This window comes from Canis lupus, chromosome 6 (genome assembly GCF_003254725.2).
Source record: "Canis lupus dingo isolate Sandy chromosome 6, ASM325472v2, whole genome shotgun sequence".
Lineage (NCBI taxonomy): Eukaryota > Metazoa > Chordata > Mammalia > Carnivora > Canidae > Canis > Canis lupus.
This window is the reverse complement of record NC_064248.1, coordinates 37,662,413-37,689,724: the sequence shown is the minus strand read 5'-3', so window position 1 is coordinate 37,689,724 and position 27,312 is coordinate 37,662,413. Positions and strand designations below refer to the sequence as shown.

The 27,312-nt window shown below is 52.7% G+C and overlaps 1 protein-coding gene across 4 annotated transcripts; it reads left to right on the top strand.

The window, feature by feature from the left end:
• The first annotated feature begins 614 nt into the window (after positions 1-614).
• On the top strand, positions 615-25,570 carry NAA60 (N-alpha-acetyltransferase 60, NatF catalytic subunit). Of its 4 annotated transcripts, XM_035717274.2 has the most exons (8): positions 623-754; positions 1,376-1,737; positions 15,854-15,969; positions 18,883-19,012; positions 20,689-20,785; positions 21,596-21,830; positions 23,044-23,393; positions 24,160-25,570. In XM_035717274.2, exons 3-7 carry the CDS (start codon positions 15,860-15,862, stop codon positions 23,198-23,200), a joined length of 729 nt encoding a protein of 242 aa, XP_035573167.1. In that variant the 5' UTR covers positions 623-754; positions 1,376-1,737; positions 15,854-15,859; the 3' UTR covers positions 23,201-23,393; positions 24,160-25,570. The 4 variants fall into 4 exon arrangements, with proteins under 4 accessions (XP_025272504.1, XP_025272507.1, XP_025272506.1 ...); XM_025416719.3 differs by lacking the exon at positions 1,376-1,737 and having other exon boundaries at positions 615-754; XM_025416721.3 differs by lacking the exon at positions 1,376-1,737 and having other exon boundaries at positions 616-754; positions 15,751-15,969.
• Positions 25,571-27,312: the final 1,742 nt, after the last annotated feature.

Genomic DNA, 27,312 nt, shown 5'->3' with positions numbered 1-27,312 from the left:
GCTGTGTGGTCCACTTTTATTCGAAGGCAAAGAATAAACTGCTTTAAAGTTACTATCAGATGTTGCTCAACACGAGTTCCTAGTAACAGAGCTGGAGTTCGATCCTGTACCTTGAGCGCAACCGACCCCAGCCCACTGGCACGGCGACAGCCCTCAACAGCCCGTGCGCGGAGACGGCCTGGCCGGCGGCCGCGTCGCCGGGCGCCAGGGGAGGTGCTGCCCGCCAACCGGGTCCAGGCCACCACGCTTCCCCGGCTGGACGCGCCGCCGGGCTCCGGGGATGGAAAAGCCCGAGCCCAACCGAGCAGAGCGTCAGCCCGGGGCTGGACGGCGGGGAGCAATCTTCTCCTCGGGCGCCCCCGGGGCTCCTCCACAAGGCCCGACCCGGCCGGCTTCCACCGGGGCGGCGACACCCGCGTCCTCGCCCGCCCGCTCGCAGGGTCGCCCGCCTAGTCCGCGCCGCGGTCGCCGCCGCCGGCCGCCTGCCCTCGCCGGAGGCCTGCCCGTACCTAAGATGGCAGCGGCGGCGTCGGCGTCCCACGTGGGGGCCGGCGGCCAATGGGCTTCCGGCCTGCGCCGCCGGCCCGGCGCGGGAGGCGGAAGTGCCGCGGGCCGCCGCCTCCGTCTCGGCTGCGGCCCCTGCCGGTTACATAACTCGTTTAGGGCTCCGCGCGGCCCCGCGTCTCGGCTGCCTGCGACCCCAGGATGCGCTGAGCCCCACGACGGCGTCCGCTGCCGCCGGCTCCCGCCCGAGGTGAGGTTCCCCCGGCTCGGGCCTGCGGTGGGACAGGGGTCGTGAGGGAGGCGAGGAGCCGCCGGGACCCGGGCGGCGGGGGCCCGAGTCGACCGCGGCGGGGCGCGGGATGGCCTGGGCGAGCGGCCCGCCCCTTGGAGTGCCCAGACGAGTCCGTGGGGGGCCGAGGGGGCGCGAGCTCGCTCCGGCCACGGCTGAGGAGGCCCGCGGGGTGCGCAGGGCGGCCGCGGGGCGAGGACCGACACGCTTCCGGCGGCCCCCCTCGCCCGGGCGCCCCCCGGCCAGGCCCCAAGACGAGTGGGGGTGGACATCTGGGGCCAGAGGTCGAACGGGCCCCCGTTTCCCGCCAGGTCCCCCTCCTGCCGAAGGGCCTGGCCTTCTCACAGGTCAGCAGTTCGCCTGGCCCGACCTTTGCTTTGGTACTTGTTGCGCCGATTGTACTTCTTGCCGACCCGTTTGCCCCGCTGTGGACTCGTGACAGCCTGGGGCTCCGTCTTCGTCGCCGCCGACCCTCTCCTCAGCTGTACCTTCTGGTCTTAAGACACGTCGATTCCTTACGTGTCTGGTAGTTTACAGCCGGCGGTGCAGACCCTACGGCAGCCCTGACCTCTTCTCCACCAGATCGGGCACCTGTCAGGGAAGACCGGGAGCCCGGAGCACCTGTGTGCGTCCCCGTGGGAAAATCGGGAGGGAGGCTGTGGGCCTCCTCGGGACCACCGACAGCACAGGACCCGGACTTGCTCCGCAGTGAACGTGGGCATTGTCAGCTTCGTTGATCTGTTCCACTCTGCCAAGTCCGGAGCGCTAAAATCTTGTTACGCAGTTCTTCTGAGGCGAGATTGCCGCCCCACACGATGGCTCCCTGCGGTGCCCGGGCAGTGGTTAATCCGAGTGTCAGAACTGGAGAGGACATTGCTAGTTGCAGAAGTTTCTCCAGAGCACTGAAGGCAGAAAACCTCTGGTTAATGAGTAACCCAGGAAAGGTAGGTGACTCCAGGTAATCTACAGAAATACCACAATTGTGGTGACCTCTTATGATGTAGATATAGGTGTGAAAAGTTATTTGTTTGGCCGGAGAGGGAGAAAGAAGAGGAGTCTTGAGCATCATTGAATTAAAAGGACTGGAGCAAAAACAAATTCTCTCTCACAAAAATCTTTGAATTGACTTAAGTTTGGAGAAGAAGGGATTAAACACGAGAGACTCGGGTGGCTGAAATATAAGTCCCGGCCATCTCTCCAAATGGACAGATCATCAGTCATGGCAGTGCACATAGGTCTGCAGTTAACCCTGTTTCAGGATTTTGTGTAGATCACAACCGTTGTGCACTTAGGCCCCGAGAAGGCAGTGTGCCTGAGCTCCTTCTCCCTTGGGCCACCGTTTGCTGCAATTCCATATCACTGAGCTTGCAGACAGGCTGGGATTCTATGAAGACAGTTAAAACCTGTACAAAACAAAGTCAAGGCACGGTGTGGTGTTGACAGGCCAGAATAAAAAGTATAGGCATGTTTTTTAAAAGGTCTGTGCCTCTCTGTAACTTACAGCGGCTTTGTCACCTGTTTATTTTAACCACACCCACACACAGACTTCAGATGTGACTTGAAGTTGCTTAGCAACAACATGCCTCAGCCTGAGATGGAAGAAAATTCCTGGATGTTAAAAGATATGAGAGATAAAAGATACTTACACCTGAATTGGGGTGATGCTGTCATTGCTGACTGGGTACTTGGCCCCAGAACAGTCTGAGCCTCAATGTAGTATTAGCAGCATTTTGATTTCTAGCAACCTGAGGTGCATTTAGACCAGATGGACACAGCATCCTCACACTGCAGCAGCCACAGGTAACACAGGGTAGAGAAGAATCCTGAGAGCTCTGAATTTAGGGTGGCATGTGTCTTTGCACTGCTGAAATGGCCCAGAGGTCTCAGCTGTTGGTGACAGCTCTCCTACCTGAATAGAGAGCTGGCTACCTATCAGGCAATGTCTTCTCTTAAATGGTGGCTGCTCAACATCTAAGTTTTATCTCCATTATCTTCCCTCAACATCTTTCTGGAAGAAATCCACAAAAGCCCTCATGATTTTTCCATCTCCATTCGTTGTTTGCAGAAAGCAAGCTTGGGGTTTAGACTCTGTGTCAGAGCTGGTCTTGCTCATGTCCATGTGCACTGCTTTCAAGTGATGCTGATCTGCAAAATAATGCTGGACCTCATTCATGGGTCTCTTTCTGGCTAAGTTCAAATGCTGATTTTTTTTTTTTTCCAGCAAATATCTCTAAGTGTTTTTGATAACTTCAAGATCAGGCTTCCTTCCCTAAATATCATTCTTTTTAGCATGGCCTCTGATAGGAGCTAGCTGGTAGGCCAGCTCTGGGTTAGGTGAAGTCTTTACACCACTGACTAAAGAGAGACCCATGCATTAGAAAACCCAATGAGCAAATCGTCGGTTAGTATTCTGGTGTGAGCCTTAAGGCAGTTGCTCGGTGTTCCTGGAATGATAGGAAGGGGGTCAGAACAGGGAGCCAGCACTTTCTGCAGGAAGTAGCTTGGGGCCCAGGTCAGCAGTTGAACTTCCTGGAGCCTGAGTGCCCCACCGCAGAGAGGCCGGCATGCATGTGACAGTCAGCCAAGGTGGCCAGGTCCCGGAGCCGAGGTAGATGGTCAGGGAGAGAAGGAGTGACGGTGAGTGAGCGCTGGTCCCTTGTTCTGTCAGCATCTCAAACTGCCCATCTCTTCACCTGAGACTGACTTCCCTCACAGGGAGGGCCCATGTGGCAGGTAGCAGGGGGCGAAATGACCCGTGAATGTGACAATGTAGAGATTTTTAAATGTCTCTTCAAATTGTAAGAATGGTTACCCCTTGTGCCTCAAAATGGACTCTTAGTGCCAACTTTTAACCCCACGGCCTTGGGACAGCGTGGCATTTTGTGTCCTGGTGCAGCAAGTAAACTTTCTGAAGACAGAGTGATGGTTGTAACAAGCAGAGAGGAGGTACTTGTGGAAGGGGATGCAGAACGACAGCTGAGAAAGTCTTTGTTCCCTGTGCTTCCACAGGCATGCCAGAGAAAAGTATTGTCATCTTTTACAGACCACGTTAAAAAAGAAATCTTGGGATCCCTGGGTGGCGCAGCGGTTTGGCGCCTGCCTTTGGCCCAGGGTGCGATCCTGGAGACCCGGGATCGAATCCCACGTCGGGCTCCCGGTGCATGGAGCCTGCTTCTCCCTCTGCCTGTGTCTCTACCTCTCTCTCTCTCTCTCTCTCTCTCTCTGTGACTATCATAAATAAATAAAAATTAAAAAAAAACACTAGTCCTTTAAAAAAAAATCTTGCAGTTCTATTTCTTGCTAAATACTGTTGTTCAAAATCAAATTGCGTTCCTCTTTTCTGCTTCCTGAATTCCTGCAATAAGACCTGTTTGGGCAGTGAAGTATTGGAAATTTGAGCCCATCTTGAAAATGACTGAGAAGAATTAGAAGAAAGCAGTTTCATTATATAATAGAGTCTGTGGGTAATTGTCCCTTAGGTACTGAAAAGAATTCTTACCTGGAAAATGTTGATGGATAATATTTACACCTTTTTTTATAGTATTTATGGGAGTGCTGGTGGGTGCTTACTTCAATTTTGTTTTTTTCCAACCATCCTTCTCTCTTTAAACTCTTCAGAAGGGCTTGTTGGTCAGACTGTTGCTGCTTTCTAGTCTTGGTTTCAGGTTACTTTGTTTCTCCTCTGGCCTCCCTTTTTTAACACCATTTCACTGTGCCCACAGGGCTGCCTGGGTAGCTCCATGGTTGAGCGTCTGCCTTTGGCTCAGGGCATGATCCCCGGGTCAGGGATGGAGTCCCGCATTGGGCTCCTTGTGGGGAGCCTGCTTCTCCCTGTCTGTGTCTCTGTGCCTCTCTCTCTCTCTCTGTCTCTCATGAATGGATAAATAAAATCTTAAAAAAAAAAAAAAAAAAAAAAAGTGTGCCTATAGGAAAGTACACTACAAATGGTCCTGGCATGAGTATACTTGTATACCCACCACCCCAAACAGCCCCTCAGCCCCTTACCAGCCAAGCCCTCTCCTATTTAAAAAAAAAGCAAAAAATCATTTTTAAAAGAGTTTGTTTATTTATTTATTTATTTATTTGAGAAAGAGCGTAAACCAAGGTGGGGGACAGAGGAAGATAGAAGAATGTGAGGCTCCATCCCAAGACCTTGGGATTGTGACCTGAGCCAAAGGCAAATGCTTAACCAACTGAGCCACCCAGGTGCCCCCAAAAAATCATTTTCTTGTAGGAAACACCAGAAACGTTAACAGTCATTTTATTGGTGATGGGGTGAATAGGGGAGTCCTAGTTTTGCTTTATATTGCATATGAATTATTTTACTCTGTGTTCAGAGTAAAATAAAAAGGTTTACAAGAGCATTTACCTCCTTCAAGAAAAGGGAAATGTTATTGTCTTATTTTAATTTCACTTTAAGTAATCTCTGTACCCAAGGTGGAGCTCAAACCCACAACCCTGAGATTGGGAGTCACAGGCTCTTTGGACTGAGCTAGCCAGGTGCCCCAGGACTGTTTTAAAACCTTTTAAAAAGTGGTCATCTAAAACTTGTAAATATTTTAAATTGGATTTTTTTAAAGATTTTTTTTTAAAATTTTTATATTCCATACCCCAAAAAAAAAAAAATTTTATATTCATGATAGGGGGGCGGGGGGAGAGGCAGAGACACAGGCAGAGGTAGAAGCAGGCTCCATGCCAGGAGCCCGACCCAGGACTCGATCCCTGGACTCCAGGACCACGCCCAGGCCCAAAGGCAAGCGCTAAACCGCTGAGCCACCCAGGGATCCCCTATATTGGATTTTATAAAACCACGAAAATTGTTTAAGAATTACATAGGAACCCTTTATGTTTACAAGTGCGGTTAGCATCCTTATCTACAACTACCTCCTTTTTGCTTCATTACAACTTTTTTTTTTTTTAATTTTTATTTATTTATGATAGTCACAGAGAGAGAGAGAGAGAGAGAGAGAGGGAGGGAGGCAGAGACACAGGCAGAGGGAGAAGCAGGCTCCATGCACCGGGAGCCCGATGTGGGACTCGATCCGGGGTCTCCAGGATCGCGCCCCGGGCCAAAGGCAGGCGCCAAACCGCTGTGCCACCCAGGGATCCCTTCATTACAACTTTGAATCTGTATTTAGAACATTTATTTCTGGTATCAGTGCACAAAATGCTACACTATTCCAGGGGTCCAAGATCTAAAAGTTGGCACTAGGAGAGACTATTTCAGGGCAAAATGGGTAATCATTCTACTTAGAATTTGCAGAGACACTATAAAACTTCCAAGTTGTTGCTAATTAAAAACAGCCCATGAGATAATTTTAATAAGAATATATTCATGATTTTCTCATATCACCTGAAAGTCTTTTTTTTCTGAAAACAAAAACAACTCAAGCTGTTGAAGAAGAAAAAAAAAAAGCTCAAATACAGAAATGAGTGATGAAGAACATAGACGATCTGCTGTAATTCCAGAGGCAAATGCTGGCAGGAGGTAAAATTACTTTTTAAAAATAATATGTTAACCTCATGATCAAGTGTTAATTTATACCAAATTTGGCCCACTTTCATAATGAACATCTCTTTGATTCTGAAGGATCTTAAACGCAAAGGTAGAGAGGCAGAGTAAAAACCCATGCAATGATAAAACCCAGCAGAGATGGAAACACGGAGGCGGGCAGCCTGGCCTGCTGGGGGGCGGGGGGCAGGCAGGCGGGGTCTCCAAAACCCGAGTCCCCTATTGCTGTGCTTTCTCCTTTCAAAGGGACTAGCTGACTGCTCCCCCCCCACACACACACACAAACACACACACACCCACGTACACTCTCGCAGTGCTGAGGGCTGCTGGCAGCCGCTGGAGTTCCCTGTGGGAGAACACGTACTCCTGGCTGAATTTGAGCCCTAGACAGGGTCCAGTCGTGGCTGTTGGTCAGGAATGCAGATTATTACATATATTTTTATTCCCAGACCCTAAAACTCCAGTTATTTACAGGTGGCTTGTTGTTACACGGGACCTGAAGTGGGAACGCTATTCTGGGGTCCTAGTGCCCTGTCGGGCAGCCCGCTGCCAGGATCTCAGAAAGCAGAGGGGCTGAAGCACTTCTTCACCAGGGGTCCTCGGCCTGTCTGGCCCACACACCTGCGGTCCCCACACCCTTGTGCTCTCGCTGTTTCCCTGCTAGTGTGTGAGCTGGCAGCAGAGGCTCGTCTGCGCCCTCATGTTCTATTCCGGGAACATGAGACACGTCTGGAACTTTCTGACAAGGGGACCATGGGGGCTGCTCATGGCTCCACATCTCTGGCCCCTGGCTCCGGTGTCCTCCTTTGTCCTAGCTCATATTCTTTTTTTTTTTTTTTAAAGATTTATTTATTTATTCGTGATAGACATAGAGAGAGAGAGACAGAGGCAGAGACACAGAAGGAGGGAGAAGCAGGTTCCATGCCAGGAGCCTGACGTGGGACTCGATCCCGAGACTCCAGGATCGCACCCTGGGCCAAAGGCAGGCGCTAAACCGCTGGGCCACCCAGGGATCCCCTCCAGGTCATATTCTTTCTCATCTTCCTCTTCATCCTTGTCTCACCCCAGACCTGGGCTTTCCTTCTCCAGTTTTGACACTGGCCTAGTAAGGCCACAAAAGGCAAAGAGCTCTTTGGCCACCTGCCTACAGTCCAGTCCTCTGTCTGGAAATTCGCTGGTGCTGAGGCCATGACACGGTCCTTAGAACAAGCAGAGGATTCTGTTCGACTGTCATGACCAGCCTTAATCCCAATGCCTTTCCGAGGAGCGTCAGGGGCTTGCAGGTGGCAGACATGCGCAGTGCTCTCAACGTATGCCCTCCGCATCTGGTCATTTGGCCTTGGACGGGAGGTAAAACAAAATGGAAAAATAATTTTTTTTAAGATTTTATTTATTCATGAGAGACACACACACACACAGAGGCAGAGACACAGGCAGAGGGAGAAGCAGGCTCCATGCAGGGAGCCCGACATGGGACTTGATCCTGGGTCACCAGGATCACGCCCTGAGCCAAAGGCAGACGCCCAACCACTGAGCCACCCAGGTGTCCCGGAAAAATAAATTTAAACAAAATAAGACCTATGTCATCTTGAGACACAGTGTGACGGTTAAGAGCAGAGCTCCAAAATCCCAGATGTCCTCCCCTGAACTGCACGGAGGCCTTTGTCTTTGCATTCTCACCCTCAAGATTCTGAAGGAGGACCCAGCCATCGAGTGCAGGCACCCCGAGTTCGCTGGCCTCTGGCAGAGAGCTTGGCCCCTGACTAGTGTTTGCCCTGTGGCCAGCAGCTCAGATCCGAACATCACCATCGTCCCAGCAGGTTGCCTTCTGCCCCTTCTTGGTGTCCATTGCCACATCTGCTTTCTGATTTCTGTCACCATCGATTTCTTTAGCCAGGAAACCCAGGCAGAAATTCTCATTGAAGCCTGAACCTTTGCAGCTTCGTGTTTTAACTTCCAAGCCCAAAAGAACTTTGGGTTCCCTGTACAACATGCCCCTGACTTTGTATCGATGCATCTGTGTCTTTGTAGGGAAGTGTATGGAAATGTCCCAAAAGGTGGCCTGCATGTCTGAGGCTTTGGTGCTACGTCCCACCAGCACCTGAAGGCTCAGAACTGCGACCTGACTTGGTGGGCCTGTGCTCTGGCTTCACCCACTGGCCCCTGTTGTCTGGTGAATCATTCATCAGGAGCCTTGTCCCATAAGCCCTAAGAGTAGCCCATAGCAATAGGAGACTGCTACATGGCAGACAGTTCTGGATGGGTAAATGGTGAGTTCCTACCAGTTCCTACCAAGGTGTCAGAGGTGGATTGCCTGGACTGCTCCCTATCTAAACCAGCCTCTTGCCACACCAGCATCTCATATGCTCCGCCACCCTCTCTGTAAACTTGACCTCTGATGACAGTGCTTCCTGGGACCACACCAGGCTTCCCCTGGAGTCCCCCTTTCCCTGCCTTCCTGAACTTTCTCCGCCTGCTGGAGCTGGGCTGGGACAGCCTGGGCACTATAAATGCTGCATTTTTCCCTTAGTTAAAAGTTTCTTTTTTCTATTTTTAAGTCAAGGCTTTTGAAAACATGGAAGTACTTTTTAATAGGAGTGTGAGAGTCCACGAATAGCTGTGCATCTTGGAGCCCAGTTTTTTTTCTTGAAAGTCAAACAGAGCAAATCCTGTCCTTTTAGTCAAGAGCCTTGTCCCAAGGATACTAGGGAAAAATTTATTTATAAGTCCGAGGACATGAAATGCTCATTTATTATGGATCTCTCCCTTTGCTATCAGACTTCAACATAGAGGGTTTTTTTTTTTCATAGAGAGTTTTTTAAAAATCTTTAAAATCAACTTTATAGAAGTTTAGTATACATAGGGCAAGATGCACCAAGTGAGTTTTAACACATGCGTATATGTGTGTGTCTGTGTAACCACCACCACCATCTGCGTACAGAACTTCCAGTCCCCTCAGAAAGCGTCCCACCCCCATCCTCTTGCTCCCCTGTCACAGGCAGCCTTACAGGTCAAGGCCTCACTTCCTGGCACTTACTTTGCTGCAGCAGCTCTTGTTCCTCGGATGCCTCGGGTCTGTCTGACCACCCAGACCCTGACTGCTGGCTGATGTTGCCGGGTGCCTGTACTCATTCCGTCCCCTGTGCTGGAGGGTCTAGTGGGAGCATGCTGTTGGTGTCCTGTCATGCTCTTCCTTTCCATGGGAGCTCAAGAACACAGTAGAGCACAACCAGTGAGACACCTGGAGTTCTGCCAAGAACAGCGAGGGCAGGCAGTCATGGCACCCCACTTCTCCGACTGGCTCGAGCCGGGCTCTCACCAGATGAACAGTCTACAGAGCTGTTCCTGGAAAGAGGAGGACCTGGAGATTCCTGGCACAGACCAAACATTGGAGCCAAAAGTTGATTTCAGATTCATCTGGTGATTTGTGGTTTGTGTTGCTTTCTCAGCTGGAGCTGGGGGGAATCTGAGCGTGATCTTTTCTTTCTCAAAAGCATTTAAGTTGCTACCCTGTGAAAACTCCTAGCACGGACATTCTTGTCTGACACTCGATAACTTCCTCTGATCACTTCTTACACAGTGACAGATTTTTTTCTTTGAGTATGAAATAATTAAAATTGGCCCAGATCTGGAGTAAGCTACCAGGTGGACCTTGGTGAGCGGGCGATTCTTCCTCGGCTCTGAATCCATGTCTCCTGCCAGGCTCCCTAGCCTTTTTGGGGCTGGCACAGATGTGTGTGCATGCATGCACGTGCGTGTGCACATAACCCCACACCTCAGGTGGCAGGTCCAGGCCAGCCCCTCATGGGCACCCGCACGAGTCCCTGCAGTTTGACTTGCAGGCTAGAAAGCTTCTGATTCTTTCTGGAATCTACTGTGACTGTCTTCAGAAAGAATTTTTGCATCCGTTTGTTCACCAAAGAAACATTCACTCTCAGGATTACTTTTGTTTTTAACAGCTTTGTTGAGATACAGCCCACATGCTATACAATTGACCCACACAGGGTGTACCATTCAGCATTTTTAGTGTATTCACAGAGTTGTGCATCCATCACATTTGGTTTCAGGATATTTTTACTGCTCCCAAAAGAAACCCCACAGCCATCGTCATCCCCACCCCCATCCCAATCCTGCTGGCCTCTAGCAACCATTCACCTACTGTCTGGATTTGCTTGTTCTAGATATTTCACATGACTAGAATCATAAATGTGGCCTTTAGTGTCTGGCTTCTTTCACTCAACACGTTTTCAGCATTCATCCACGTTGTAGCAGGTGTCGGGTTAAGTGTCCACTGCATTTTGTCGATGCAGTCATCCACTGACAGTCCATAGTGGACTCCCACTCCCACTCCCTCCTTGCTTGATTTAGAGGAGAGATTGTGGCCTTGCAGGGGTGTTGAGAAAGATTTTTATAGACCATCCTGTTTGGCTACATGGATTGGCAGATGGCGATGTGTTGGAGCTTGTCCACCAGGATTTTCCCTGAAGATTGTTGGAATAGGGAGAAGAGGACCCCCTTGTCCCTGGAGCCTTCTCTGGAAAGACTGCACTGAGGGACAGGCCTTGGCCTTGGCCTCGGCCTCAGCCTTGGATGATGTGGGGTTGTTGACTTTGACCCAGAGGCTCCAGGTTTAGGCAGGGACTCCTGTACTTACTTTTCTTGGCCCTGAGGGGAAGGGGAAGGGGAAGGGGAAGGGGAAGGGCATTACCCTAAACTGGCCCTGTGGTTGGGTTGCCTATGTGGCTCAGTGGTTAAGTGTCTGTCTTTGGCTCAGGGTGTGATCTCAGGGTCCGAGATTGAGTCCCACGTGAGGCTCCTTGCAGGAGGTCTGGTTCTCCCTCTGCCTATGTCTCTGACTCTCTCTCTGTGTCTGATGAATAAATACATTAAAAATCTTAATAAGAAATAAACTGGCCCTGTTTGATACTGAGCATCTTGGACAGCTTCAGGCTACTTCCTAAAACTGTGCCCTGTGTGCTGTCGATCCTAAAAACATCAGTGGAGTTTGAGATTTGGTTGACTTGGGTGCTGACCAGTGTTCCCTGAGCCTGTTAACCCTCTGAACTAGGCCTGTAACCCAGCTGGGATCCAGAGTGCATGTCAGTGAACGAGCCATGGTTTGCTGAGAACTCCCTCTTCTAGTGATGAGGTGCACAGAGACTGTGGTGGTTGCTGCAGCATGTGGTGCTGCTTTTCCGAGTTTGGGGTACAGGGTGCCAGAGGCATTTAAATGGGTCACCTGGCAAACCTCCCATCTATATCCAAAACTCAGCGTCTGTGGAAAAGTTTCGTTGGTTGCTTGCTTTATTAATTGGGACATTTTCAAACATCCACTTGACATACCTGCCATTCATCCAGGTCAACAGTTATTAACATTTAGCCACCTTTGCTCCAACTAAATTAAATTACAGGACATCCTGTCATTTTGTCTCTGTGTATCCATTGTACATCTCTTTAAAGAGCATGAGCATTTTCTACACAACCACAATGCTGTTCTCTTACCTTACAAGATTAATGAAACCTTTGATTGTTGCATTTAGTAATTTTTTGTACATGTGTTCAGCCAGAGAACTGTTTTTTAACATGTCAGAGGTACTGTGTGTGGATCCAGAATTCAGCTAAAAGGGTTGGGGGGCAAAGCCTCTTTCCAGTGGAGGTGAGTCTGAACTGAACTCCCAACACTGAACCAGCAGCTAACAACCACCCAAGTTAGGAATCGGAGCAAAACTACTTAGGACATCAGTGTTAAAATTCAAGACTGTGTGGTCACCAGCTGGCAGGCACCAGCAGCCCACGTTGACGGGCATTTCTTCTTTGGTTCCCAGCCCTTTGCCATCAGCAGCTCATTGCAGCCTCAGTGCAGTCCTGAGGGACCTAACCCTGGATATTCTAGAGGGGACTCCGAGAGACTGGCTGGCTAAGGGCAAGACAGAGACAAGGCCAGGCTCAGTGTTTGATTCCACCCCTTTTGTGGAAGAAGGGAGGGTTACCCTCGCTTTGGGGGTTGTGCAGAAACCTCCTCGAGAGCAGCACTTTGTACCCGAATGTGAAGTGCCAGAGTCCATCCTGCTCTTGGTGGGCAGACCCCTCTAACCCATGCACTCATGTTCTATGGGACAAAACAGCCCTTGGCTTGGGATGACTGGGGAACCACATCCTATCCAGTGACCGCTAGGATGTATCTTGGACAGGGGTGATTCATAAAACTCAGGAATTGCCATTTTTGGTTGTCCAGTCCCATTTCCCAAGAGGTGGCTGGCCACTGGAGAGGCGTGAGATCCTTGAGGTCACACCAGAATGTTTTGGGCCACAGGCCATGTCCTGGATACCAACAGGGATGTGTGCTGGAGTGAGCAGCTGTAGATGCGGGTGCTGAGCCCTGGAACTGCCCCACTGTTCAGGAACCAAGTTAGTGAAGCTGTTGTTTACCTAGAGATCAGGCTGGTTTGGGTCTTGATTTTGAAGGTGCATCTCAAGAAAGAAGAAACACCAAGTGACACGGGAAGGTCAGATGTGCCTAGTCTGAGGATAGTCTTTGTTGTTTGGTTGGTGTTCCGGTTTTGTTTTGTGTTTAGAACTAAGAACTCAAATACAGCCCAGCAGCTGGGGCTTGCCATATCCCAGCAGCCTCTCACTTTAACTTTTGTGAGGGCTTGTGTCCCCCCCCCTTTTTTTTTAAGATTTTATTTATTTATTCATGAGAGATAGAGAGAGAGAGAGAGGCAGAGACATAGGCAAGAGGGAGAAGCAGGCTCCATGCAGGGAGCCCGACGTGGGACTCGATCCCAGATCTCCAGGATCACACCCTGGGCTGAAGGCGGTGCTAAACCGCTGGGCCACCAGGGCTGCCCGTGTCCCTTGTTTTGTCAACACTGCAGACTGTCTCTGTCCTGCCCAGAAAGAGGCTTTTGTCTGGGTCAGCTTAGCTTTCAGGGGTTCCATCAAGATCTTGAATCCAAGACCAGCTCTGTCCTCTTCTAAGTGACAGGTCTTCTAGCAGGGCTCCTGCCAGGGATGCCACTTCTTCCTTAGGTGGAGGCGGTACCTCCGCTGCTGCCTGACCCCGGACCTGTTGGGCTTCACCAGGCTTTGAGCAGGAACAGACCCATGTCTCTATGAACATCCCATTCTGTCCCACTCAGAGCCCTGGATGAGGGCACCTTGTGTTGCCAGGAGGGCCACGGGAGGGGTCCCCCCCTTGCAGACCCCACATAGGCAGTGTGCAGGCACTGGCTGAAAACACGGAGGGAGGAGGAGAAAGCAGGTCCCCTCTCATTTCAGCTGTTGAGCCAGTATTTGACCTGGCTTGCAAGCTCAGGTCACAAATTCAAGCTGCACGTTTTGTGTGGAGGTTGTTGAAAGACAAGAATGTGGGATCCTTTGTTATGTATTCATAGATTATTAAATATAAGTAAATAGGTAAATAAGTAAAATAAGTAAATATATATAATTTTATTTATTTATTTTAAATAAAAGAGTTGTTGGCAACTCCTGACTCCTACTTTGACCTCTGGCATGTCTCCCAGTCTCTCTTCCTGCCCAAGAGTCTGTAGCATGGTACCCACCTCTGGGATTTTGGCATGCGCTGCAAAGACAGAACCCAGTGTGGCCACAGAGCCACAGAGCTCCTGTAGTACTTCCCCTTTCTCCTGCCCTCAGCCAGCCCTCAGGTGACCCTTGGCCTGACTGCTCAGCAGCACATGGTCCTAGGGGGACGCCAGCCCCCGACTGGCCCTCAGAGGAGCCCTTCCTGCTGAGTAGAGCATGCTGGGGTTGTGTCCAGGGCTTAGAGGGTGAGCAGCTGCACCACCATCTCAGTGGTCAAGCCTCGGGGTCACTTTCAGCCCCTGGCAGCTGGCGCATTAGGACAGGTCCTCCCTGGAGACCGGGAATACCTGAAATCTCATGGGAACCAGGCACCAAGGACGTCAGGGCAGCCAGAGCAGGTGACCTTGAAGGATTGTCGCAGGCACTTGCTTGGGCTGGCTGAGTGCTGAGGGCTGAGGTCCAGGTCCCCGGGACCTTTGGGCATCCCTGGCACTGTCTTGGTGCACACTCACAGAACCAGTTTCTAGAGCAAGCTCAGGTGGTTGGTGATGACTGTCCTCTCAGGGTCCTGCCACTACCACCATTTGTTATGAAAATGTTTGGGCGTGTAGAGAAATTGAACGTGTGGGCAGTAAGTTCCTGTATTGTCTTATCTAACACCTGGATCCAGTGGTTCATAGTGTTGTGTCGTGTTTGCTTCCTCAGTAGTTAGAATCTCTTGAAACACTAAAAGTTAGTTTCCGATCTCACGGTGCCTCACTCCCAAGACTTCCTGCGTGATCACACCCTTCCTTTTCCAAGACTGTCAGTAACAGCTTCAGAGCATCAGCTGCTGTCCCGCCTGTGTTTACATTTCCCCAGAGGGTTATTTTCACTTGTTCTTTTTCCCAGTAGGGATTTACACATTATATTTGGTGGTAGGTCTCCTCGCCTCTTTTGGTTTACTTTTTTTTTTTTTAATAACCTTCATCTTGTGAAGATACCAGGCCAGTTGTCTGGAATACCCCTCATTCTGTGTTTCTTAGACATCTTGGCACCCTCGACCTACAATTAGGCCTGGGGGCTCAATTGGGTCCAGGCCCAGCATTTTAGGTGGAACCCTGAGGTGGTTAGTGTATTTCATATCGAGGTTAGAGGCTGGGGGTCTGTCCTTGGGGGACCAGGGGCTGCTGGACCTGGGTTGGCAGGGTTGCCTTTCTCTGCACACTCAGTCAATCCTGGGGGTCCAGGTGTTGTGTCGCAGCCTGGACTGAATATACTCTCCTGACTTAGAAGAGTTGTTAGCAGGGCGCACACCTGGCTTGCAAGCTCAGGTCACAAATTCAAGCTGCATGTTTTGTGTGGAGGTTGTTGAAAGACAAGAATGTGGGATCCTTTGTTATGTATTCATAGATTATTAAATATAAGTAAATAGGTAAATAAGTAAAATAAGTAAATATATATAATTTTATTTATTTATTTTAAATAAAAGAGTTGTTGGCAACTCCTGACTCCTACTTTGACCTCTGGCATGTCTCCCAGTCTCTCTTCCTGCCCAAGAGTCTGTCTGCCTGGTCAGTGAGGAGAAGCAGCCCATCCAGCAGGTGCCACTTCCACCAAAGTGCAGGCCATCCATGGCCTCCAGCAGGCCGGCCGCCCCAGATGGGACCCAGGTGGGAAGAAGTCAGGGTGTAGGGCTGGAGGCTCTCTGTGGCAGCAGAAACAGCAACAGAATGTTGACGTGAGACCAGCCAGGGAGGAGCCGGGATGGGCTGGGGCAGCCAGTTTCCTCCTCTACAGTGGGGGCGACTGTGCCACCTGTGCTTGGGGCTGAGAGACAGCACACTCTGTGCAGCTGCTGAAGACACGTCCATCCACGGGGGACAATACTAGCTTCCCTGTCTTGCTTGCTTCACAGGTTAGCATGAGGAGGAGGAGGAAGTAGCATGCGGTGACAGTGCCTGGTTGGTGGGCTGTGAGGGGGCGTGGCCGCCCTCCTGACGCCACTTCCCTCCCTGCAGGTGTGAATGACAGAGGTGGTGCCGTCCAGCGCCCTCAGTGAGGTCAGCCTGCGCCTCCTCTGCCACGATGACATAGACACCGTGAAGCATCTCTGCGGCGACTGGTTCCCCATCGAGTAAGTTGAATGGCGCCCACTGTCCCCAGCTGCAGCTGGGAGGGGTGGGGGAGGGGAACCAGAGCTGGGAGACTTGCTGTGATGGCCAGCATGACCTGGAGTTGCCGTGGTGGCCCAGGATCACCTTGCCTGTCTTGGACCCCAGGCCTGGCTCCCTGACTGCCCTCAGCCTCTTTCCACCTCACTGTGACCCTCCTGCAGAGAGTCCCCAGAAGGCCTTTCCTGAGATTCTTTAGTTAAAAAGATGTCAGGGATCCCTGGGTGGCGCAGCGGTTTGGCGCCTGCCTTTGGCCCAGGGCGCGATCCTGGAGACCCGGGATCGAATCCCACGTCGGGCTCCCGGTGCATGGAGCCTGCTTCTCCCTCTGCCTGTGTCTCTGCTTCTCTCTCTCTCTCTGTGACTATCATAAATAAATAAAAATTAAAAAAAAAAAAGATGTCAGTGCAGTGCTATTGACAATTCAGAAAAATGAGAATCAGTTTAAATACCATAATGGTGAGGACTGGGTTACACATGTTGGGGTTTGTGCCTACAAGTGCTTGTTACTCAGCCAGGGGAAGTCTGCTGAAGAGGTATATTTGTTGATAAGAATTTTTTTAATGAGATAATAAATGAAAAAGGAAACTAGAAAACAGTGTGTATCCCAATCCTGCATTTATTTAAAAACATGTACAAGATAAAAAAAGCTTATGAGGCTATAAACCGTGTAGCAGGGTATTTTCAGTAGTTTGTGGTGAGCAGAGTATCGGCAGCTGCGGTTCTGTCTGTTGCTAATGTGCACGCACAGCGCTCACAGTGGGAAAACTAGGTGCAGGCTTTTTTTTTCTTTTTAAACATTTATTTATTTATTCATGAGAGACACAGAGAGAAAGGCAGAGATACAGGCAGAGGGAGAAGCAGGCTCCCTGCAGGGAGCCTGATGTGGGACTCGATCCTGGGTTTCCAGGATCAGGCCCTGGGCCAAAGGCAGGCAGTAAACCACTGAGCCACCCAGGGATCCCAGGTACAGGCTTTTTTTTTTTTTTTTTTTTTTTTTTTATGATGATAGGCACACAGTGAGAGAGAGAGAGAGGCAGAGACATAGGCAGAGGGAGAAGCAGGCTCCATGCACCGGGAGCCTGACGTGGGATTCGATCCCGGATCTCCAGGATCACGCCCTGGGCCAAAGGCAGGCGCTAAACCGCTGCGCCACCCAGGGATCCCCCAGGTGCAGGCTTTTTATTTCACAAACTGGCAGCTAGAAGATCAAGCCCTAGGAGTGTAAGGTGCAGCATGCCGACGTGGTGAATGCTGCTGTATATACGTATGTGTAGAAGCTGCGCAGATGGTAAGGCTTGAGCTCTCATCACAAGAATTTATTATTTTCAAAAAAAAACAAAACAAAACCACACCCTGTTAAAAGTGAACTAGACTCTGCCAAGGATCGTGTTTCCGCACGTCCTCGCCGCAGACTGGTGGATTAGCCTGCTGCAGGTGGAGGCGACCAGCGAACCTCCTGTCTCTGCTGGGATGTGAGTCGCCTCAGCCCCTGGGACATGGGCCAGCAGCGGCTTGACGGGCCACGGAGGGTGCTCTGCTTCTGCCAGCAGTGCCGCCGCTGCCGCCTCGCAGCCCAGAACTTGCTTGGATTCAAGCCCACTGAACGTGCTGGGCTGTAGCCTCCGCCTCCAGGGGCGCCCGACCTGCCTGCCTCTTCTCACAGCCTGCACCCAGGCTTCAGGTTCCAAGGATGGTGGGGTGAACTGTAGCGCCATGGGCTGCGTGCTGGCCACTCCGAGTCCTGGCTGCTGTGCTGGCCGGACACTCTGGGGGCAGAAGGATGAGTGTGAGGAGGATCAGGGAGGGAGTACAAGTGATGCTCAGGCCCCATAGAACCTTCCAGTGGGTGGTCAGTGGCCTCTGTGGAGCAGAGCCGAGTAGAGGACCTGTCTGCTCTGTCACCTTGAGGGTATGGCATCCTTCCCCAGCTCTTGGTCTCAAGAAAGGGCATCTCAGGCCAACCTATTACATCTACGCCAAGTTAAAAATCAAACCCACACACCCCTAGGCCCTGAGGGCCCCTGCTTTCCTGACCGTGTCTCCTCGCTGTGGCTGAGTCTGCCTTTTCGTTACTGTCCAGGGGCTTTGCACTAAATGTTCCCTTCCCTGCTCCCTTGGGTAGGGGTCTGGGTGAGTAGCCCCTAACAACCCTGGCCACAACCTGCCCGGAGGGCTTGTCCCCATCCCTGCCCAGGGAGGCTCCGGGAACTCAGATGCCGCTCAGCTGCAACTTGGCCTTCCCCACACCCCCAGTCTTCAAAAAGACTCAACAGAATTTGTGGGAATCTCCTAGGTGTCTGTGGGCCAGCAAGGGCCATCAGTCCTAACCCATCCAGCAGCCCCTGCACATTCTGGTCTCATGGAGAGATTGTCATCAGAGGGTTTTTTTTTTTTCCCTCTCATCTCTAATGATAGTAGAATCATTCCCTCTCATCTCTAATGATAGTAGAATCATTCCCTCTCATCTCTAATGATAGTAGAATCATTTTTCCCATCAGAAATTCCCAGTCCCGCCTTGGCGCAGTTAAGTGTCTGACTCTTGGTTTTGGCTCAGGTTGTCATCTCAGTCATGAAATCGAGCCCTGTGTTGGGCTCTGGGCTCAGCCTGGCGTCCACTTGAGTTTCTCCCATTCCCTCTGCCCCCCACCCCATAAGCCTTTAAAAAATTTTTTTTAAAGAAATTCCCAGTTGCGTCTAGACAGATTACTGCTTTAAGAAGACCCTTTGGTATAGGCTGAACGGAGGACACGCTCCTTATCAGCCGTGGAGCAGTGGGCAGAGCAGCCCAGGGTCCCCTGTGGCTCCACTGTGTGAAGCCCCGCATTAGTTGAGCTTGAACTTTGCAAACAACTTGCGTTTGTTCTCCTCCTCAGGTACCCAGACTCATGGTATCGTGATATCACCTCCAACAAGAAGTTCTTTTCCCTCGCCGCGACCTACAGGGGCGCCATCGTGGGAATGATAGTAGCTGAAATAAAAAGTAGGACCAAGATACATAAGGAAGTGAGTATGTGTGGCGAGGAGTTGGTGGTCTTGTCACTGCGCGGGCTTGTGACCGAATCACTGCCTGCTCTGTGGCCCTTTCTCCTCGGAGCCCACACCGAGTAGGAGACTCCCGCCTATTTGGTTCTTCCTGTGCGTATGTGATACACACGTTCGGCGAGAGACCTAGCCGCAGGCCTCATAACCACTGCCGTTTCACAGTAGGGAAGGGTGAAAAAAATCCCAGAAAACAAAATAGAGAGGAGTGTAAATGATACTCTGAGAACCCCCAAAGTTGTCAGGGGCTCTGGGAAGATCGGTGGTTTGTAGAAACAGCTAATTGTGCTGTGATTGGCTGAAGGACATGCTAGTTCTGGTTAGAGGCTTGTGAGGATAGAGGAATATGTCATTTCTTCTTCGGCTTCACCGAGCTCTCCAAGGTCTCTGTAAGGACTCCTGAGGTCTGTGGGGCCCCCATCAGCAAGCTCTGCCCTGAGTGTAGAGCTCGAGACCACAGCCACAAACATGTTGCACGTGATCGTCCTGGGCCAAGATGCTGCCTAATTATTTTGGTCTTCGAGACTGAGCAGCGTCGACCATGTGGGTGTTTACTCCAAGGACAGGGAAAAATGCACGACAGCTGGTTCTGTCTGTTGAGCTTCAGATTATTATTATTTTTTTTTTTTTATTTATGATAGTCACACAGGGAGAGAGAGAGAGAGGCAGAGACATAGGCAGAGGGAGAAGCAGGCTCCATGCACCGGGAGCCTGATGTGGGATTCGATCCCAGGTCTCCAGGATCACGCCCTAGGCCAAAGGCAGGCGCCAAACCGCTGCGCCACCCAGGGTTCCCTTAAAGATTTTATTTATTTATTCATGAGTATACACAGAGAGGAGAGAGAGGCAGAGACACAGACAGAGGGAGAAGCAGGCTTCACGCAGGGAGCCTGACGTGGGACTCGATCCAGGGTCTCCAGGATCACACCCCGGGCTGCAGGCGGCACTAAACCACTGAGCCACCGGGGCTGCCCTTATTTCTTTAAAGTACAAGGACGTCTGCCTTTGAAAGACCCGACCTGCTCACGTATACCCCATTTTGCTCTTGACTGGATTCGGGCAAAGGTAGTTCTTTTAAGTCCCAGCTTCCTCCTGAGCTTTATTCTTCTCCTTCATCTCGCACGGTGGTCAGATTCGCCGTCAGGCCAGAATTCCGTCTCCGGAACCAGGATGCAGTGATGGGGTGGTGTGCTGGGGTGCTGCTCTGCCCACTGTGGGCAGCACAGGGCATAGAGGGGCCGCTCGAGCCCCCACTCCCTTTACTCAGAGACCATGTAGGGGGGCAGCGTAGGGTCCTGGAGGCAAACTTTTTCAAACTTTGTCTTGTCCTGAGTGCCCAGGACGTGCCCATGTGGCACAGTCACCTCCCCATTACCGCTGTACTCTTGCCCCTTGTCAGGTCCACAACACATCCTCAGGAGGAGGGACGGTCTGTGTGTGTCCTTAGTTTAACCATGTGCTGCAAGGACCTGCACCCTCTCGTTTCTGCGTGTGCGTGTGTGTGTGTGTGGTGGGGGGATGACTCTTAAACTCTGCCCCTCCAGTCCCCGCACCCCGCCCCCAGAGGTCAAGGCTGGGGAATCAGCATGTGAGATGTGCCTCAGCCATTAACCGGTCTTTATATCTGACTTTTCCCTCAGGACGGGGATATTCTAGCCTCCACCTTCTCTGTTGACACACAGGTTGCATACATTCTAAGTCTGGGAGTAGTGAAGGAGTTCAGGAAGCACGGCATAGGTAAGGGGCGCGAGCTCGCAGTGTGTGGCACGTATGCTCCAGCCACCATGTCCGGTCCTTTCCCATGTGCTGGTGACTTGCCCATAATGTCCTTTATCCCCCTGCCCTGGCGGACATTCCTCGCCCGCCCCTGCCCGCAGGTCCGCCTGCCCTATCTCCGCTCCGCTGGCCTTCAGCCTGTGCTCTTTGCACCTGTCGCCAGGTCTCTGGGCAATGGCCTCGTTCTCAGATCTGATTCGATCAGATGCGTGATGCGCCCAAATGTCCTCGTCAGGGAACGGGCACCTCTTACCACACCGGCCACCACACACGTGGCTTATGTCTGGTCAAAAGGTGTTCTTGATTAAAAATAGAAAACATAATTAAAAAACAGTCCCAGCTGCCATTTATTGGATGCCCTCATGCACAGGGAATGTGCCCCAGGCCTGTCTCCAAACTCCCCCCTCTGCCACACAGCCAGTGGGCAGCAGCCTTCCTGTGTGACCCAGGCCTGTCTGCCCTACCTTCTCCTGGGCTCCTATTTGCACTTTCTGTTGTCTGAAAGGTTAGTGAGTCTCCACCACAGGCCTAGCCCCTGTGAGGGAGCTACCTGGCCCCCATCTATGGTTCCAGACACCCGGTGGTCTGTAGCTGATGACCTCCATCTGGCTGCGGGATTTTAGGGGCTTTGACAGGGTGGTTATAGGAGTTCCATCTTTGATACAATGGCAGGGAGATCTGTGAGATGTTGGCAAGGTTATCTCCTTGTCTGCTTCACATTCCTTGCCTGCCTGCCTGCCCTGCTGTGTGACTGTCACCCCTTCTCTGCAGGTTCCCTTTTACTTGAGAGTTTAAAGGATCACATATCAACCACCGCCCAGGACCACTGCAAAGCCATCTACCTGCATGTCCTCACCACCAACAACACAGCAATAAACTTCTACGAAAACAGAGACTTTAAGCAACATCATTATCTCCCCTATTACTACTCCATCCGAGGGGTCCTCAAAGATGGCTTCACCTATGTCCTCTACATCAACGGCGGCCACCCTCCCTGGACAATCCTATATCCTTTACTTTTCAAGGGTGAGGGATGTGGCTTCCCAGCCACAAGGGTGGCTCGTGGGGACAGGGCCCATGTGCCAGAGTCACGTTGCCTTCATGTGATTCACAAGGCCAAGCTCACGGGGCCGTTTTTCCTGAGCAGATGGTGTTGTGGGTAGATCTGGTTGTACTCAGTGTTCCTCAGACTTCACCTGGCACAAGATAGAGGTTTTTTTTTTTGTTTTTTTTTTTTAATTTTTTTTTTTTTAATTTTTATTTATTTATGATAGGCACACAGTGAGAGAGAGAGAGGCAGAGATACAGGCAGAGGGAGAAGCAGGCTCCATGCACCGGGAGCCTGACATGGGATTTGATCCTGGGTCTCCAGGATCGCGCCCTGGGCCAAAGGCAGGCGCTAAACCGCTGCGCCACCCAGGGATCCCCAAGATAGAGGTTTTAACCCTCTTGGCCAATGATCCACCCATCCAACAAATACTGATGGAGAGCCTCCCATTTCCGGTGCCCAGAACAGATAACTGTGAACTGGTCAGACGGGAGGCCCCTGCCATCCAAGGGCCTCATGCTGGCTGCGCAGAAGACACACAAGCAGGGCGAAAACAGTTGCTGGCTATTGGCAGCGCCTGGGTCCAGACCTCCCTTTCCTAAGGCGTGTGACCCAGAGCTGCGTCCCTCCCCTGCTCCCTCATCTTTAACCCTCTCTGGTCCAAGAGCGGAAGGAGGGAGGCCAGGAGACAGGAGACATCCTGATAGAGGCTGTGGCCCCAGATACCCTGAGGGCAACCGAGCAAGGAGTGAACTAAGTGAGGATAGAATTTACCCAGGTATCCAAGGTTGGCCCCGTGGATCCTCCTCCTTTTCACAGGGATGAGGCTCTGCTGTCTAATGACTGAGGATGGGAGTGGACTGAGAACGCTTATTCTTCCACCAGGCCTGGCGCCTGCCACCCAGTCCCTGTCCAGCAGCTTTGGTCTGGGTGTCCATGTGTCTGCGGCCTCTCCCAGCAGGTCCTGTTGTATTCAGATGCCACTCTTTGTTATTTTGCACAGTGGAGGCCTCTCTGGCTGACAAGGCTTTCCAGCACCCCACAAAGGCTTAGCAGGCTCTGGGTCTCCGTCTGCATGCAGTCCTGCAGATCACCACGTGGGCCCCTGCTGACGGCCACCCAGAGTGTGGGGCAGGTGAGGCAGTTGGAATCTTCCTTAACAGAGCCCCACGGACTACATTCAGCACCTGGGCTCCGCACTAGCAAACCTGAGCCCTTGCTCCATCCCGCATAGGATCTACCGCCAGGCCCACAGCCTGCTCTGCAGCTTCCTGCCGTGGTCCAGCATCTCCACCAAGGGTGGCATCGAGTACAGCCGGACCATGTGATGCCCGCTGGGCAGCCTCCATCAGGCCCCACCCTTCGGCACCCTGCAGAACCCACCTACCTGGCCATCTGGCTTCTGTCCTCTGCAAAGGAGCTGGTGGCCCCTTGCCGGGCCCATTGGCCTGCCCCAGCTGCAGGCCCGGTGCTACGCGGGCTCAGAGCAGAGCGTCGCGGGGCACACCTGGTCTCTGCCAGGTACACTGGAGCAGGTGGTGGGGAAGAGGGGAGCAGAGCCCAGTGGGATGATGGTACCAGGAAATTAAGCCCATGACACACACAGCAATAAAAACAGAAGGGCGGCCTGCATGGGGGCTTGCTGCACAGGGATGTCGGGAAGTAGTACCAGGAGCTGAGTAGCCTGACTGACGTCCAGAAACTGCCGGAAGGAAAGCAGAGTCTTTGAGCCCTTGGCCAGCACTTCTGTCTTTTCACTTCCTGAACTACATTTTTAAAAAGAATGCATCCACAAGGTTCAAAAAATGAGAAAGAACCAGAAGATGAAGCCACTCCTACCGCCACACCCAACCACTCAGCCCCCCTCCTGAGGGGTGTCTGATGCTTCTGTGTCATGGCCATGTTCCCAGGTCCCCCCTTACAGCAGCGGCTTACAGCGGGTGCCCGGTAGACCAGAGCTCTGCTCAGATGCAGCCACTTCTGAGGGCCATAAATGCCAGCAGGGAGCTGGCCTCAGACCTTAGGGCCAGAAGGGGTCATGGGGACTGCAAGGCTGTCCCCTTGTGCACGGACACAGCCCAGAGCAGTTTGGTGGTTGGGGCTGACTCACGCAGCGTGCTCCACGACCCCCTGGGCTGGAAGCCCCATCTGCACCTTGATTTGTGTGGGAACTGGGAGGGACTCAGGCCACAGAGAGCTTGTGCTTCGGGGCAGTCAGGGCCCCTTATGGGCTAGCACAGGACATCTCCCGGGGCCTTCACCCCTGCTCCCCTCTTCTTTCCCACAGGCTCTTCCAGCCCTCCTTCCTTTACTGGTAACCTCGGGAAACCACCGCCTCTGCCTGCGCCCTGGTTCCGCCTCCACGAGCGTGTACCAGCCCCACTGGCTGGCTGGGGTGTGGCGGCCTTCACTGTGGTCTGTTTCTTTCTCCATCCCCTTCCCCTCCACTGCCATTCCTTCCAGCTCCTTCCTTCAAAGCCAGAGTGAACTTCTGCTGGAAGGAAGGAACCCAACTGTTATGGACAGACCTGACCCTAAAGACAGAGGAGCCTTGGAACAACGAGGGAGTGAAATCAAGGGAATGCCAGATCTTTATCCAAAACCAGCCTACAGAAGCCTCGGATGTGGAGAACAGCCCCTGTCTCTCCATGAGGGGCTGGCTCCTGGCGGGCAGAACCAGAAGGCTTTTCACCCAAGCACAGGGCTCTGATGCGGGAGGTCAGATCATGGAACAGTTCTCCACCCTGCGGTGGCCTCCTGCCCAGGGCTTCACATGGTCCCGGCGAGCACGGAACTGTCCATCACATGGTGGATGTTGGCTGGGCTGGGCTGCCCCCGGGAGCTGGGCTGAGGATAGGTGCCAGTGAGGTTCCTCCGGGGCCCCTCCCCACCCCCCCAAATCCATGAGCTGAAGCTCTAAGATGCAGACAGGAGAAAGCTGAGACTGGTGTCGATAGTGGGGCCTGCCTTCGGGGCTGGGGGCTGTTACGTGCCTTGTGGCCCCTCAGTCCCTGGGGGCCGAGACAAAAGAGGCTGTCAGTGCCAGGAAGTGTGCGTGTGAACATCACTTGCTTCTGGCATCACCCTCACCTCCATCCCCCAAAGCTGCTTGCTGCCCGCCCTGCCCTCCAGAGTAGAGGGGGTGGCAGAGTCACGCCCAGTGTTGCTGCAGTGTCCTGGAGCCATGGCCACCGGGCGCCAGCCTGAGAGCAGGAGGAGAAGGGAGAGCAACAGGCAGGGGGCCTGGGTGCTGTCATGCTCCCCTCCCTCAGAACTGCACAGCCTGGGGCCGCCTCCACCCTCAAAGTGGGAGAACGGTGTTCTCGAGATGAGGACGAGGGCGAGCCCTGGGCAAGAGAAGCACTCTTTCTCCTTCGACCTCCTGACTGGCGGTGCCTCTTGGGGAGAGGTCCATGTTGCGGTGACTTGTCCCCACCTCTGCGCTGACCTTGGCGTCATGCTGAGGCTCAGCTTGGTGTTCTAATCTGAATCAGTGGTGATTGTGTGATTTTTATTTCTGCCCCGAGGGGTAAGGAAGAGTCTTCTGGAAGGTTTTGCCTTGGACATTATTCATAATCGAGCTCAGAGGCCTCGCCCTGCCCCTCCATCCCTGCCCCCAATCACTGCAGTGTCCAGCCCATTGTTGAATAGATTGTAGTGTTTTGTCTCATTAGAAATAAACAGCCTTTAATTGGTCACATCTTGTCTTTCCAGTGCTTGCTCACTGCCCTCTGGGCCCCACCCCTGTAGACGCAGCCCCCATGGCTGAGGGCGGCAGCTCAGGAACTGCTTATCCACTGCCAAGTTCCAAGGATGGCTTCCAGCTGAAAGGGCTGATTGTTTTGTCTTGTTTTGCCAAAGAATGCAGCCGTGGGGAAGAGATTCTAGAGCCGACCAGCACAACCAGGTTCTGAGATCAGCAGGTCCTTAGCAGCCGCCTGATGTTTGGGGGGTGGCCTGGCAGCTCTTGGCTTTAGCTAGGGCCTGGTCCAGTCAGGAGGCTCTGTCCTGGCTCAGAGAAGGTTCCACAGGTGACTCAACACAGTTGTCCGATGGGGACTCTGAGCCAGTGGACCCCATCACAGGAGCCTGGGGAGACCCTTGGGCCAAGACACCCCACCTTAGGAGCCTGAGACAGGGCACCAGTGTGTTCCAGCCCCTGGCTTCCACCAGCCTCTCTTTGGAGCTTCTGGCCACTCTGGGGGAAGGGAGTCAAGTTTGTCACTCCATTGGACAGATGAGGAAAACTGGTTCAGGGACTGAGTTACCCCATGGCTGCTCAGCACGTGAACGGTCGCCAGAGAGCCCAAACCAGGTCTGAAATGAACTCCAGAGCCCGTGTGTGTTGCTCCCCAAGGGTCAGGCTTCATCCAGACAGGCCTCGGGGACAGGGCCTGAGGTACCTGCAGAGCTGGGTGTGTGGGAGCCCCTGGGGTTGGGACGGGGGTTGATACTCCCACAGTGAGTGCCGAGCAGGGTCCCAGGTGCTGGCAAGTCCCACTTGGGTTATTTACACTGCTGCTGGGGCAGCTTCAGGAGGAAGTAGGTGACTCCCTGGGGCCCTTGCTCAATTGTGTGGCCAAATATCAGTTTGCCCCCTGAGACGTTGGGGCTTCTGGTTGGGCTTTGCCCTGAAGGCCACTCTGCTTTCCTGGGTTGGCCTCCCCTCAGCGGGCTCCAAGGACACAGCATCCCAAGGGCTGAAACAGACTCCTGGAGGCCTGGTGCAGTCCCCTCCAGCTGTTCAGAAGGTAGGTGGGGGCACCCCAGGGGTCAGTGCACACCTCCATGAGTGTCTCCTTCCCATCAGTCCCCAGGACACTAGAACTGTGGCTTTGCTCTCAGCCTCTTCTGAGTGTTTTTCAAGAAAGTCCTGGGAGGTTGAGGGGAGAACTGTTCAGAGGTCAGCCTAGCAGGTGTTCTTTGGGTCTAACTTGTCCGCTGCAGCAAATGTCTCTCCCAGGGAAGAGCTGGGGCTGCGGATCATCTGCCCTCCGTGACATCAAGTGAGGTGGCTCCATGGGGGCTAAGGGATCTGCTCCAAGAGGGCCCAGAGCTTGGCTGCGGCTGTGGCTCCGGTTCCCTCCACGTGGCCTCCCCTGGGCTGACTTGGTTTCCCATCATGTGCAGGGCTCCTTTCAATGGATTGGCCTCCCTCAGCGCACACACCCTGGAAACTGCCAGGCCTCCTTCAGGCCAGAGGTGACACCGTGTCACTTCTGCCACGTTCTGTAGGTCAAGCAAGGCCCTGAGCTGGTCCCAGTTCAAGGTTGGGGTCCTACACGAGCCAGAATACCGGGCCCCACGCATTGGAGGCCGCCGCAGCCACTGACGGCAGCCTGGGAATCCCGAGACCTGGACTCGAGCAGTCTGTGCTCCCCCGTGAGCCTCACGGCTTCACCCAAAAGTGAGGGGATTGGCCCTCAATCTACAGGGACTG